This window comes from Podarcis pityusensis (genome assembly GCF_964106645.2).
Source record: "Podarcis pityusensis genome assembly, chromosome: 18".
In the NCBI taxonomy this organism is placed as follows: domain Eukaryota; kingdom Metazoa; phylum Chordata; class Lepidosauria; order Squamata; family Lacertidae; genus Podarcis; species Podarcis pityusensis.
Genome location: NC_138043.1, coordinates 9,310,679 through 9,325,917, shown reverse-complemented (window position 1 = coordinate 9,325,917; position 15,239 = coordinate 9,310,679). Strand labels below are relative to the sequence as shown.

Here is a 15,239-nt window from a genome sequence, read left to right as displayed (position 1 = left end):
TGTTTTGCTCCAAGTTATCCTGGTTGGTGTCTTTATTTTGTCCAAGGGAGCCCTCGGATTTTTCCGGTAACAGGTGCTTTTTCCTCCATCACATCCCTGCAAACTTCAGCACATTTGCGAGAATAATAAAACAAAGAACAAAGTTCAAATCTCAAATTATCCTGATTTGCAAACTGAAACCACATACACATCTCCATTCGCCACAATCCTTAATAATAATAATGGTGATGGTGATTGTTGTTTTATTTGTACCCCTCCCATCTGATTGAGTTGCCCCAGGTACTTTGGGCGGCTTCCAACATATATAAAAACATAATTAAAAAGCTTCCCTATACATATTTACTGAAACAGGCAGTTACCCGGGTTAGTGGATCTTGCTCCATTACAGATCCACCAAATAAATAAGTGACGCAGTAGGTTTCTGCCTCCCACCAAATCCGCCTCCTCGTTCTGGCTAATAATAACAGTTTTAATAATAATTTGATTATTTCTATGCCGCTTGTCTGCCTGGGTTGGCCCAGTGGGATGTCCAGTCTTGCTCATGTATTTGAATTGCTGACCAGTTAGCAGCTTCCCACAATTCCTTGCCAGCAACCATTTTCTGCCCTCCTGTGCCAGCCCAAGACATTTTGGCGCCTGAGGCACACCACAAAATATGTGCGGAAAGATCTACATCAGGAACAAGGCAGCAGGGGATAGAGATCTTCTGTTGCCCCTATGGATCCTGCCGCCCGAAGCAGTCGCCTTGCCATGCCTCATGAGAGGGCCGGCACTGAGCCATGCAGTAGGAACAAAGCCTAAAGCTGCAATGTTTCATCCTTCTTCCTAGGTATTCCTTTTCAAGAGAGGAATTATTCCAAGTGCCTAGAACGGTGTGCCGATAACACCAAGGTTGTGGGTTCGATCCCCATATGGGACAGCTGCATATTCCTGCATTGCAAGGGGTTGGGCTGGATGACCCTTGAGGTCCCTTCCAATTCTATGACTGCCCTCCTATTGATGCACAATGGTGGGCTGGGTCAAAAAATATTGGTTGTCAGGAGTTAAAAGGGGCCCAGCCACAACTACGAGGCTACCATTTAATTTTTATAAGAAATAAATAGAAAATTTCAAAAAACACCTAAGTGGGAAAAGGTACAATTAAAATTTGTGTGAAATGAATGCATTTTTTAAAAAAGTAATCACAATGTACGTATACTGTACACCTGACCCCCTTCTTTCTATGGGACCCTGTAAATAAGTGACCTCCTTGGCTCTTAGTACCTATGGGACCAGCATGGGTGGCCAGGCCTGGTGAACATTTAATTCCTTACCCTTACGGTTATGATTCGTGGGTTCCCACTTAATTTTATTTTGATTTTAAATGTGATTTGAATTGTATTTTAAACTAATCATTTGATTTTGTGTTTTTAATGTATTTGGTGTTAGCCGCCCTAAGCCCAGTCTCGGCCGCGGAGGGCGAGGTATAAATAAATTATTATTATTATTATTATTATTATTATTATTATTATTATTTTAAATACAGGTGGTTATAAATTATTTTTTAAAATTAATATTAAATAAATGGTGTACATTTTTAAATAGTTTGCTAGTAAATGAATATTTTACACATTAACAGGTAGTTCAAAACCATATTCCATGCAGTCGACTGCATTAAGAGCAATTGTTTGAATTCACAAGATGACTGGGCAAATAGATCATATTTTCTAATGCTTAAGGGGGCCGACTGGCCGTTGGGCAAGCTGACACCCTGGCCAGTCCGCCACTGGTGATGCAGCAATAAAACTGCTCACACGTTTGCAAAGCTAAGCAGGGTCTGGTGTGATTTCAAATTGGATGGGGGACCACATGCTGAGGTTCCTGCATTGCAGGGGGTTGGACTAGATGACCCTCAGGGTCCCTTCCATCTCTATGATTCTATGACTCTGCCCTGTTATAACCGAGTCCCCCACCCGCCTTATGAAACTATGCCTGGTCCTCAGGCACCGCTTTGGGTAGGCCGCCCTTGGAGTCCAGCCTCCATTTTGGATTTAGGAGCTCAGCTTCTCACAAGCCCTAGACCAGAACCTGAACTAAATCTAAATCCCTGAGCTCAGCAGACAAACGGAGAGCACTGCAAACATGTTTCTCCTCCCGCTGAGATTCACTCAACGTTTACAGGAATATAATGATTTACTTCTCCAGCTTTGGAAGCCACAGCAATTACAGTAATGTTTGTTCCCTGGAGGTGTCTTTCAATTTGCCATGCTAAAAACAAAGAAATGTATTGCAAGCTGTAACTCAGCTCAATTCCCTTGTTCTTATGCATCAGGGGAAAAGTCTCTTGACCCTTAAGATTGCACTATAGGGATGCTTTGGGACTAGAGATTTCTGCTCCTGTTTTTCTGTTTCACCTTTCAATCCATAGCAAGTCAAAGTAATTTGTTTCTTCTTTGGTGATGTGTTTGGACTCAGGGCTCAACTTATGGTTTGCTACTTGTGTTTTTGACTTGTTTTATATGTGTTGCACTTGAGAATAATCAGGGTAAACATTTTATGAGGCACCTACACATCCATCTATCTATCTATCATCATCATCATCTATCCTTGGGAGTAAGTCCCATTGAATTCAATAAGACAAATAATTCAGTAAGCTTCCAGCTAAATACCAAACCTTCAGCAGTCACAATCCTAAATCACATCAAATACAACAGCATGTCAGGCATTGCATTTTGGGGGAGTCTAAGATGGTGACTGCCTACAAACCTTGGCTCATAATTTTAAGCAACCACGTTAACTACCAGGACAGGATAACATGCCTTCCAAGTGTCCCTATCTTCCAGGGACCGTCCCAGATTTACAGAAGCCATCCTGGTTTCTGATTTAATCCCGGAACGTCCCGGATTGTCCTCGTTTCCCCTGGAGGGAGACGAGCAGGATGTAGGAGAGGTCCCGGTTGTTGGCTTTGACTATGGGAGTTTCCTTGTATTTAATGAAGATTCCCAACACAATGCCTGCTGTTAAGGACAAGAAGACGGCAATGGAAGCTAAAACAATTCCCAAATATTCTCCATAAGTCAGGAAAATGGTAATCTTGGGGACACATTGATCTCTGTCCTTGTTTGAATGGTGATCTTCTGGGCATTTGGTGCAATGTTCTGCATCTGGGGAAGAGAAAAAGAATGGCTGTAGCATCACTTACATCCCTAATGATCTGTGCTCTATTAACATTGTGATCTAGGATAAACTGAGAGGCAGTGACCACTCCACTTCTGTTAACTGTATTGTTTGGATCCTGCCTATTCCTCTTTGTCTGAACCTTTAAAATGCAGACATTGCTTCCATGCAATGTTCATAGCAGTGAGATCAGAACGGTCCATAGCTTATATTGTAATAATTTTCACATGAAGTATTTATTTTTATTGTGCTTTTGCTGTTAATAATTTCTGCTTTTCATCGTCTATCCATTATTTTTGATAAGTGTCAACATTATTTCCTTTTTCTGTGGCTTGGTTTAAAAAATAAAAAAGGAATGCTTTGTGGGCATTCCTCTCACAGCTGCCCAGTTTGCACCCCAGAGATTTCTTCCTTATGGTCATTCCTATCAACTCCCTTCCTGGAAGTAATAAAGGTGATTAATACTAAGGAAGTCAAGGAAGGATTCCCATTTCCCTATGTCTGCAGAATAGTCATAAAAAGTGTGTGAGACTGAATTTCTGCCCTGTGTTTACTCTCTCCAGGAATTCCTTTCCCCTTGGAGTCACCCACCTTCCTGGGCGGAGAAGGTCCCTTCTGCACACCGAGCACAAGCGTAGCAGCAAATGGGCTTTCCTTCTAGAACCACCTTGGCATATCCAGGTCGACATATTTCTGTACACCTGGAACGAGGTACAGTCTAACCAGAAAGACAAGAAGGTGCAACCAAGAGGAACAGTTAGGAGTATTTGTGTGTATGTAATTCACTCAACGCGATCTCTATAGCATGGTGGTGATCCCTGACAACCGGTCTAGCCAGCTCAGAATGATGGGAGTCCAAAGACAGCTGGGGACCCAAGTTTGGGAAACCCTGATCTACCCCAAGATTTGCAGTTGTGGCCCCCAATGAATCATCCAGGAAATCATCACAGCTCTATATCAATCACATAGAGGTTGGGGAGGGGTCTGTCTGGCAGGGAATCCTGAGAGATCCCAGTTGCCGTTTCCAGCAGCCAAAAACCCCAGTTGCCTGCCATCTCCCCATTCCCTGAATGCGGTCAGTTCTCTTTAGCTGCAGAGCATGATCTCTGGAATGCAGCCTTTGACCCCTCATCAGGGTCCTTTCAACCCCCCACTGACGAGTGGGGAGACCAGAATATCTTGTGCTTTAAATTTAGTTCAGTATAGCTGAGGTTTGAGCCACAGAACTCTGTTTCCTCTTCTCCATTTACCTGTTTCCCTTCTTAAAAAAACTTCAAAGCAAATGGCAATGAGTCTGACATGTGATTCCCCCAAATTTCAGGATTCAGAGAGAGAGAGAGAGAGAAAGCGCTTTGCTGTTCAATGCCCAACTGAAAGGAGAGTTGGGTTTTTGGGTGGGGTTTTGCCAAATCGCTTGAATTGATTTTCCAAATTTCACTGTATCAACCACAAATTAAGACAAATTTAATACAAGTGAGCTTACTCACAAATTTAAAAAAATATACAATAAATCAGTAATCATCATTTGTAAAATAAATTACTTTTCATCCTTCTGCATGTATGAAAGATAAATATCCTTTATTTGAGCACCCCAAATTCCCCTCCTATTTCAGCTGCTGTAGAAAGAAGGCATGCTGGTTCCAGCTGTTACTGGACAGTCAACCTGACATGGTCATTCTGCAGTGGTTGTTCAAGGAACAGCACAGTCAGGATCTCCTAGCCCCCCTCCCCCAATTATTCCCCCTACCTTGTTGAATTTCTTGGGCCACTCAATGGCTTCTGGCCTTCTCCCTCTGTGATTTACCCTACCTTATTGAATTTCTTGTTCCACTCAATGGCTTCTGGGTTAATAGTGAACTTTATGCCAGCAGACGTCTCTCTCCTTATATTTCCAATTTTCACAAGGTCACGAGACTTATTGGGAGACATCACCCAGTTCATAATATCGAAGTCCGCTGGTTGCTCCCAGTTCTCATCCAAGCACAGCCTGCCTCTGGAAGTATTCAGACACCGGATTTCTCTTAAGAAAGGGTGAAGCTGGAATGACAGGGGAAAACACCAGCACTGAGAAACTGGGAAGCTACAGCAGGCAATTAATCAAGCCAAAATGGGAAAAACACCTATGGCCAGGTGGGCTTTCAGCAAAGTACTATAAAAAATTACAAGATTATTTGGCACAACCACTAAAAGATTTAAGATACTTACATTACACTGATTCTTAAAAAAAGATACAGATCTATTATCAGTCAAAAATTATAGGCTGATTTCTCTATTAAATAATGACTATAAGCTGTTTGCAGACCTATTGGCAAACAACATGAAAGTGCTATTAATGGATTTACCGGTAATTCATCAGGACCAGGCTGATTTTTTACCAGGCCGCCAGATGAAGGATAATATAAGGAATATAATTGATATAATAGAAGATCTGGAGGTTAGAAATGATAAGCAAGCAGTGTTGATTTTTATCGACGCAGAGAAGGCCTTTGACCATGTTTCATGGACTTCTACGAAGAAGACTATAGAGATGATGAATTTCAGAGAGTCATTACAGTGGTACCTCAGGTAAAGAACTTAATTCGTTCTGGAGGTCCGTTCTTAACCTGACACTGTTCTTAACCTGAGGTACTATTTTAGCTAATGTGGCCTTCCGTTGCCGCCGCGCGATTTCTGTTCTCATCCTGAAGCAAAGTTCTTAACCCGAGGTACTATTTCTGGGTTGCCAGAGTCTGTAACCTGAAGCATCTGTAACCCGAGGTACCACTGTACTTAGAGGAATTGACTCAATTTATTCTGACTAACAGGCTATGATGATAGTAAATAATGTAATAACAGAAAAATTCAAAATAATGAAAGGGACAAGACAGGGATATCCCCAGTCACCATTATTATTTTAGTTTTAGAGACCCTGGTCAGAAGTAGAAGATCAGATGAAGAAATAAAAGGGATAACAGTAGGTTAAAGGTAAAGGTAAATGGACCACTGACCATTAGGTCCAGTCGTGACCGACTCTGGGGTTGTGGCACTCATCTCGCTTTACTGGCCGAGGGAGCCGGCGTACAGCTTCCGGGTCATGTGGCCAGCATGACTAAGCCGCTTCTGGCGAACTAGAGCAGCGCACGGAAACGCCGTTTACCTTCCCACCGGAGCGGTACCTATTTATCTACTTGCACTTTGACGTGCTTTCGAATTGCTAGGTTGGCAGGAGCAGGGACCGAGCAATGGGAGCTCACCCCGTCATGGGGATTCGAACCGCCGACCTTCTGATCTGCAAGTCCTAGGCTGTGTGGTTTAACCCACAGCACCACCCGCGTCCCAACATTAGGTTACAAAGCATATAAACTCAAGGCATTTGCAGATGACCATGTGGTAACTGTAGAAGACCCCATGGCTAGTAAACCAAGGGTCTTGAACAGATTCTCAAGTTTGGAGAAGTAGTAGGTTTTAAACTAAATAAAGGTAGAACTAAAGTATTGGTGTAAAATGTGACAGAGCAATATAAAAAAGACAAAAAACGGAACTGATGATTGAGAAGAAAGTTTAATATTTAGGAGTATGGATAACAGCTACGAACATAAATATTTTTAAGAATAACTACACAGGAGCTTGGAGGGAAATGAAGAAAAACTTAAATAATATATATATATATATATAGAGAGAGAGAGAGAGAGAGAGAGAGAGAGAGATATCTGGAGGGTGGCAGCACGACAACAGGACTTTTCAGTGGTGGCTCCTCGCTTGGGGGATGCTTTCCCCAGGGAGGCTCACCGGACACCTTTGTGAGAAATCTTTAGGTGCCAGGTGAGAAAGTTATTCTGTAACCAGGCTTTGGGTGGATTAAACCATCTCTGGGGATTTTAATGTGCTTTTGGTTTGCTTGTTTTGTTTCTTTCATTTGCTTTTTCTATTCTCATTTTGTATTTTTATTCTGTAAACCACCCTGTGATCTTCAGATGATAGTTGATATATAAACAGAATAATACTAATATTATTACTACAGACCCTCCAAAGGTCAAAATGGCACCCAGTTGAGAAGTGCTGGAGCTGAGTTCCAGCGAGTTCCCCCTGAAGAAAGCCCTGGGTATAAATAGTAAAATGATCGTTATGGGATGGGACATCCCTATTTTCATCGGAGACATGTTGGAAGGTAAGCTACTATTAGTAATAGTAACTATGATATTTTACAGGTTTATCCACAGTCAAGATCAGCATCTTTGTGGACTGCAGTTTGCAAAAGGGGGAAGGAAATACCTGCCACGGCTGTAGCCTTTGGGGTCCCCATTGCTCTCCTTCCTCCACCATCAGCCTCGTCTGGGATCTCGAGGAAAGCGAAGCATGCAAGGCCTGAGCCACAGCTTGAACATTGATGTAAGTGCCATAGCTGTCATAAGACAGGGCTCTCTCACGCTCCCCTTGGAGCAATGGCTGCAGTTTCTCCTCCTCTCTGCATCTTATCCTGCCTTTCACGGACAACAGATGTTTTGAATATGAACACTGAAATGCTTGATTGAAATAATCCCCAAGATTGGTCTGCAACTTATATTTGTCACCTTTGCTGCTCCTTATTCCAGTCTGAATTGCAAAGGACAGAGAACCATGGAGGTGCTGGAAGTAATTTGAAGGGAGGGAAAAGCCAATTCTCATTTCTAGCAAAGCTGTTGTGATCCAGACTTTCGCCCCTATTTCCTTCTCATAGATATCGTTTATTATCATGAGTATTATGATACCCAGTGCATTGGTTATATAGGAAACAAATACCCCAACTTGTCTCCATAGGAAAACAGGTTCCTCAGGTGTTATAAATTCATCAAAATAACTTTCTGGTACTCTTTTTGATAAAGCAATGCAGATCCCTTTGCTGAGCATCAGAGGTTTCACAGCGCTCACAAATCTTTCTCCACTGTCATTGTCTGGAGTGAAGAGGCCAATCCACGTCCATCCAAAATGCAGGAGCAATTCAGCAATCCCCTGGTACTGACTTTCCTCTTTGGGACTCATCCGGTAGACAAAAGAGAACAGGGTTTTACCTTCGAGAACCTGGGCAGTGAAGCCATAACTGATCTAGCAAGGGAAGCACAAGATCAGCAATTTATTTTACTTTCAGCATAACAGATATTTAATCATATGAAATGACTGATATCTAAATCTCTGCTGGGTGAGGCTGATGGGAGTTTTAGTCGGAAACATCTGGAGGTGTCAAGTTGGTGAAGGCTCAGTTTTGAAAAAGGGATGTTGGATCCATAGCTCAGGGTTTTCCCAATTTTAAAAATATCCCTACTTGACCCCTCCAAAGAGAAAGTAGAATCTTATGCAGTTGAAATTCTATGTCCTTCCATGCTCTCCCACTACTTACCTGTGGGATTTTGTAGATGCCTGACAAGGCTGAAATCACTCTTGAGATCACAGTGTTGCCTCTTTCAAGAACAGCCAGCAGGGGATTCTGTTCTCCACAGTGATAATTGGGAATATTGCATCCACTGCCTGCAAGCAGCTCTAGCATGGCGTCCGAAGTCATCTTTGCATCTAAATAGTTCTCATAGATGTTGTAGCCCAGAGTAATGTTGGGTAAGAGACTGAGATCCTGGTTGATCTCTTGGATGGTTAACAGGAAAGACAACATGTGCCAGAAGAACCCAGTTGACTCCCTGCAATAAATGAATCCTTTAAAAAGAGTGAAACTGATATTCATATTAATGGGAGGAAGGAAACATTATATGATCCACAAATATTAGTATATATTATTTATTTATTTATTTATTTATTTATTTATTCATCCACCCATCCATCCTCCCATCCACCCACCCATCCATCCATCCATCCTTTTGCATTAATATCAAACCTTTTCCTGTCTAGCATAGAACAAAAATTTGGAGACCGCTGCTCCATGACAGGAGCTTTGATGCAAACAGCACACAGAGCTGTTCAACAGTGGAACAGACTCCCTCCGAAGGTGACCATGTGTCATGGATGCGTCAGGTGAGATTCCTCCAGGTCCCTTCCATCTCTACAACTCTACGATTCTTTACTACTGTGGTTCTATGAGTAGGAAATGAAAGCGGCCCTCAAAATGTGTGATATACTGGGAAGCTGCTCCATAGGCTGCTTTTGCTGCAGTGGTCTTTGGTGCCTTCCAAGGGGCTAGACTACAGGTAGATAAGAGACCATTTTATTGAAAGAGGGGAAGCACCAAATACCTCAGTACACTTTTACTTAGAAATGAGGCCTGGTCGCTTTCAGGTTTGAGTGTGTGGTAAAATTTATAATTTTGCCCATATTTTGGATCAGTGACTCCCACCAATGAGGACACCCCTTGGTCTGTATTATTTTACATAATCATTTTATTTGAAGCATATCATTCCTGTTCTTCGCCCATAAAAATCCAGCCATTTTCAGGAGTTTCTTAAAACGCTTCTAATTTTTTTAAAAAAATGACAGAAAGGGGAAAGTGCTGGGATTGGAGGAGGAAACCTTTAATGTAGCTGAAACAGATTTCTCCATGATGGGCTGTAGGTCTCCCGTTGCATTGTGTAAAGAGAACTGTGATAAGGCTGTTCACAAATGATCCCAATAGAATAAACATAAAATAATCTTAGCAGCTTGGGAATTTCATGCCACCCTCTGGCTTAGGAAGAAACCTCAAACACCTCAATACTTTGAAATGAGGCCAGTTGTATGTGGTCAAAAAAGGAATAATTACTTTTCACATTTTAGAGATCTAAGTCCACTTACAAGGAACCCCCCTGACATATTATTTTATTTATCCTTTCAATTAAAGCACATCTTTCCTGCTCTTCAGCCACCAAACATCACCAAGAGGCTCTTAAAATTCCATTTGCAAAACTGTAGCATTCCTTAATGACAGTTTATGAATTTTCCAAATGGAATAATATTGAATAAAACTTCTGAGCCTTGGAAATTGCCTGAGTTTCATGGCATCCTGCAGGTGGGGAAATTCAGTGCATCCTTTTGAACCCTGACCAGATCATTGGCTTTCTTGCATTCTACTAAAAGCAACATAGACGCATAGGAACAGGATTGTTTTACTTAGGAAGACAGAGGGAAGAAGGAAATAAGAGAGGTTTTTTACTGGACCCCCCCAGCTCCCATCACCCCCAGCCAGCAAGAGGAATGATCAGGGCAGGGCAGTCCTGCAACATCAGTCCTTGGCTCCCCAGCCCTGAGATAGGGGCTCTTTCCTATTTCAACCATTACAAGGGCTGGAGGACCATGAAACCCATCCGCATATGATTTTACATACACTTCATTCCTGGCGAAGGGTGTCTGAGTAAAGTTGTATGGAATTTCCTTAAGGTATTTTGGAGAGATGATCCCACTGATGAGAAAGTGTCCAGGCCGGTAGTAATTGCGAGCATCCGTTTCATCCCTGACCAGATTCAAGGGGCATTTCGCCTTGTGGTTCCCGCAGACTCCAAAGGGCATCATGAGCAGCAGAAGCAGGGATCTCATTCTGGCTGTGCCTCCTCCTCCTCTTACCTACCAAGGAGGCAAAGCAGAAGAACCCAAAGACTCTTGCAAGGCCAGACTGGGTGGGCTTTCCCAATCTGGGTGGTTTTCAACTACACCTTCGGAGCTAGGAAGCACAAGGCAGGCACACCCCTCTTTCGCCAGCTCTGCATCTTGACTCAGTCTGTCTCCAGCACAGGAAAATTTCTCTGCACCAACTTTTTCTTTCCCAGTCACAGTTCAATTAATATTGCCATGCTGTTGTTGCTTTCCGAGGCTCATGCAATCTCCAGAAATATCTCCTGAGCTTTTAGAAGATGAGATCACTATAATTTTGATTATTCTAAGTGGAATAAGTTTCAGCACAATAACTTTCTGGAGTCTTGAATGGCTCAAGCGGCAGGTGCAGAACTGGAGAAAAACATGTTGGACAGAAGTCAAGGGGAGTGTTTGGGAGTTGGAAGTTTGGTCTGAACTTTGCTCACAAGCACCAAAGGAGGAGCTGGATCCAACCATGGACTCTCCTTCCTTGGAGGTTTTGAAGCAGAGGTTGGATGGCCATCTGTTGGGATTCTTTAGCTGAGATTCCTGCATTGCAGAGGGTTGGACTAGAGGACCTTGGGGTCCCTTTCCAAGTCTCCCATTCTATGATTCATTGGAGGTTTTTAAGAAGAGGTTGGACAGTCAGGGATGGACAACAGCCAGATGAAGGAGTCCCAGCCTTGTATCCCAGGCATCCTAAGCCCTTTTAAAATGTGGGGGTTTGGGGGGGGCATTATTGGCTTGTTGTTTTTATTTTGATTATATATGTTGTGGTTTAATATTTTGAACCGCCTTGAGACCTCCAGGGGTAGGGCGATACAGTATATAGATTCAGTACATCAATAAATAAAGGAATAAATATGAATAAATAAAAATCAATCAATGGAGAATGCTGAGAAATGCCATCCTCATTACTGTGAATGGGATACATGGTGGTGGGATTTTGTTTCTTGGAGGCTGCTAGAGACAGAGGCTGGTGGAACCTGCGATGGGGAGGATTTTCTCAAGCCCACCCTCTGGCCGCTTTGGGTGGGTCTGGGCTGCTTGGTTCCTGCTGCTCTCTTCTGGTTCTCCCCCTGAAGGGAAGTAGCGCCTTGGTGGCTTTGAAGCCACTTCAAGTGAATTTCCACCCCATCTTTGAAAGACTTCTCCAACAGAGGAAAGCTCTCTGGGGTTGGTGGAGGGGAGAAAGGTTGCTCTGAGCCTAAGGCTCTCCCTTCCCCTTTGACATGTTCTGCGGAAGGACAGCTTCTGTTTCACATGGCGCCAACTTGCTCCCCATCTTTGAGCAGAAGCTTCTCTACTCATAAACAAATTGTGCGAGCAGAAGCCAGGCTAGCATTCTAGCAGCTTTGTTATTCTTTATCAAGTTATTTATTAATATGTATTTATCTATTTATTTAATCTAATTCCTAAAATCCATGCACCACTTGATTAGGGAAATAACTGTTGCTAATCTCCCTTTGCTGAGCAAGGTTTTGGAGCATGTGGCCGCACACCAGATGGTGGTGGTGGTTCCAGTCCTACTTGGATGGTCATTCCTAGACGGTGTTACTTGGGGAATGCTTTTCAGCACTGGCAACCTTGAATGTGGGGTTCCGCAGGGCTCAGTCCTATCCTCCACATTGTTTAACATCTACATGAAATTGCTGGGTGGGGTTATCTGGAGGTTTCAAGTATGTTGTCAGAATTATGCTGATGACACTCTGCTCTATTTCTCATTTATATCTGCAGGTGAGGCAGTGGAAGTGCTGGACCAGTGTCTTGTCTCGGCAATGGACTGGATGAGAGCCAACCAACTGAAGCTCAATCCAGATAAGACTGGGGCACTGTTAGTGAGTGGTTCCCTAGACCAGATGGGTGGGAGGTCGCCTGCTCTTGATAGGGTTACGCTTCCTCTGAAGGAGCGGGCTCATAGCTTGGGGGTACTCCTGGATCCTTTGCTGTCGCTCGAGGCTCGGGACGCTTCAGTGGCAGGGAGTGCCTTCCATCAGGTTTGGCTGGTGGCCCAGCTACGCCCCTATCTGGACAGGGATAGCCTAACTACTGTTGTCCATGCTCTGGTAATCTCAAGGTTAGATTACTGCAATGCGTTATACGTAGGGCTGCCTTTGAAGACAGTTCGGAAACTTCAGCTAGTGCACAATACACTGATCCTGGTCCGACTGCACTGCTACCAATTCATTTCTGGGCCCAATTCAAAGTGCTGGTTTTGACCTATAAAGCCTTAAATAGCTCAGGACCGCAATACCTCAAGGACCGCCTCTTTCCATATGATCCTACCCGGACCCTGAGATCATCTTCTGAGGCCCTTCTTCGGGTGCCTCCTCCTCAAGAGGTCAGGAGGGTGGCAACACAAGAACGGGGCCTTCTCTGCAGTCGCTCCCTGTCTGTGGAATGCTCTCCCCAGCGAAGTTCACCTAGCGCATTCATCATACGCCTTTGGACATTAGGCAAAAATGTTCCTTTTTGGTTGATTTGATTGACATCCTTTGCCCTTTTAAAATGTGGTTCTTTTTGGGGTGTTATTGGGTTGTTGTTTTTATTTTGATTATATATCTTCTGGTTTTATATATTAATTTTGTTCTGTGACCCGCCTTGAGACCTCTGCATATAGGGCAGTATATAGATTCAACAAACAAACAAACAAACAAACAAACAAACAAACAAGTCAGCTTTCTCAGGACCTTTATTTATTAAATTTATATAGCACTTTTCATTGGAATGCTACAGGTTGAATTGCTATAAGACTGAGAGTCTAGTAAGCTTTCAACTTGTATGGAATGATGAAAGTTTAGGTACGATGCAACCTTGGCTAATTAATGTAAATGCTTTATCAGTGACTCATCAAGCATTTATAACAATGGAGGATGTAGGAGAGGTCCCGGTTGTTGGCTTTGACTATGGGAGTTTCCTTGAATTTAATGAAGATTCCCAACATGATACCTGCTGTTAAGGACAAGACGAGGGCAATGGAAGTTAAAATGATTCCCAAATGTTCTTCATAACCCCAGAAGGTGGTAATCTTGGGGACACATTGGTCCCTGTCCTTGTTTGGGCATTTGGTGCAATGTTCTGCATCCGGAGATGAGTTTCTTCAGCATCTCTTACATCAAGACCCAGCTGTGTACAACTACATTCTGAAAATCTATGCTGCTGTGGGGGGAGGTCATGAGATGATAATGTCCAACAGGGAAAGAGGGGCAAAAATAGTTTGTTCATTACTTTTTAAAGTTGTTTATGTGTGTGCAGGTTTTCTCTCACTTTTGGTCACCAGAGCAACCTTGTGATTTAGGGCATAGCTGAGGGGCTCTACGCTGTCGTCTTTATTGCATAATTGCTGCTGGATGCTGAAGAGACACCTCTTTACCTTGACCTCTGACACTTTGTTTCTTATCATTTCTATTGTTTTCTTTCATCGACATACCACCTTTCCTCCATTGAGTTTCAACTGATGACCATGCTTCTCCCTTTCTCTTGCCATCTTCATAACAATATTGTGAGGCGTGCTCAGGATGCCCCTCTTTGCACCAGAGAAATGTTGGAGTTTATGCTGTTATCCGACCCCCGAGATGCCTGAAGGCAGCCCTGTATAGGGAAGTTTTCTTAATGTTTAATGCTTTCTTCTGCTTTTATCTATGTTGGAAGCCACCCAGAGTGGTGGGTGAGGTATAAATAATAAAGTTATTATTATGGAATAGGACATCCCTATTTTCATTGGGGAAATTTGCTGCCAAGGCGTGTGGTGGAGTCTCCTTCTTTGGAGGTCTTCAAGCAGAGGCTTGACAACCATATGTCAGGAGTGCTCTGATGGTGTTTCCTGCTTGGCAGGGGGTTGGACTCGATGGCCCTTGTGGTCTCTTCCAACTCTATGATTCTATGATTCTATGAAATGTTGGAGGGTATGTGTGGATGATTATTTACATCTCAGTCTTGGGGAAGGGTGTCTGTGTAAAGACATATAGAACTTGCTTGTGCAAATGTTTTGGAGATACGATCTCACTAATAAGAAGATCTCCAGACTGGTACTGGTAGTAATTTTGTACATCTGTTTCATCCCTGATCAGATTCAAGGGGCATTTTGCCTTCCGGTTCCCACAGAGTCCATGGAGCATCTTTAGCAGCCGAAATAGCCAGAGAAGCAGCAAAGGTTTCATTCTGGCTCCACCTCCTCCTCCCCTGTGGCTCCTCTGATGCCCTGAGCCAGCCAAGCAGAATAATCAAAAGACTCATGCAAGACGAAAGCTGCAGTGGCTTTCCCAATCTGGGCAAGGTTCAGAGGTGTTAAGCACCATGTAGACATATCCCTGCTCCCCTCAGCCTTTCACCTGCACCAAATCTTGGAGAAATCTGTCGCTTTCTGGCACAGGAAATATTCTCTGCACCAATGTTCTTTTGCAGCCACTGTGCAATTAACAACATCACACTGTTGTTGCGCCTGGTGATTAGGCAATCTCCAGAAATATCTCTTGAGCTTCTGGAAGAGGAAATCACTATGATTTCGATAATTGGAAGTGGAAGAAGTCTCACCTTGATAACTTCCGGGAGCCTTGAGTGGCTCAAACAGCAGATGCGGA

At 43.3% G+C, this 15,239-nt stretch overlaps 1 protein-coding gene across 1 annotated transcript in view; it reads right to left on the bottom strand.

Moving 5' to 3' along the window:
• Positions 1-2,862: 2,862 nt before the first annotated feature.
• LOC308467150 (vomeronasal type-2 receptor 26-like) overlaps positions 2,863-15,239 on the bottom strand; it is a gene marked incomplete at its 3' end in the record, with an annotated part of 68,261 nt that continues 55,884 nt past the window's right edge. The window contains exons 5-10 of the mRNA XM_080988573.1: positions 10,415-11,182; positions 8,510-8,801; positions 7,408-8,217; positions 4,966-5,193; positions 3,748-3,874; positions 2,863-3,143 (exon numbers count right to left, since the gene is read on the bottom strand). Coding sequence (XP_080844699.1) covers positions 2,863-3,143; positions 3,748-3,874; positions 4,966-5,193; positions 7,408-8,217; positions 8,510-8,801; positions 10,415-10,623 — 1,947 coding nt within the window. The 5' untranslated portion in view covers positions 10,624-11,182. The remainder of the gene's footprint in view (positions 3,144-3,747; positions 3,875-4,965; positions 5,194-7,407; positions 8,218-8,509; positions 8,802-10,414; positions 11,183-15,239) is intronic.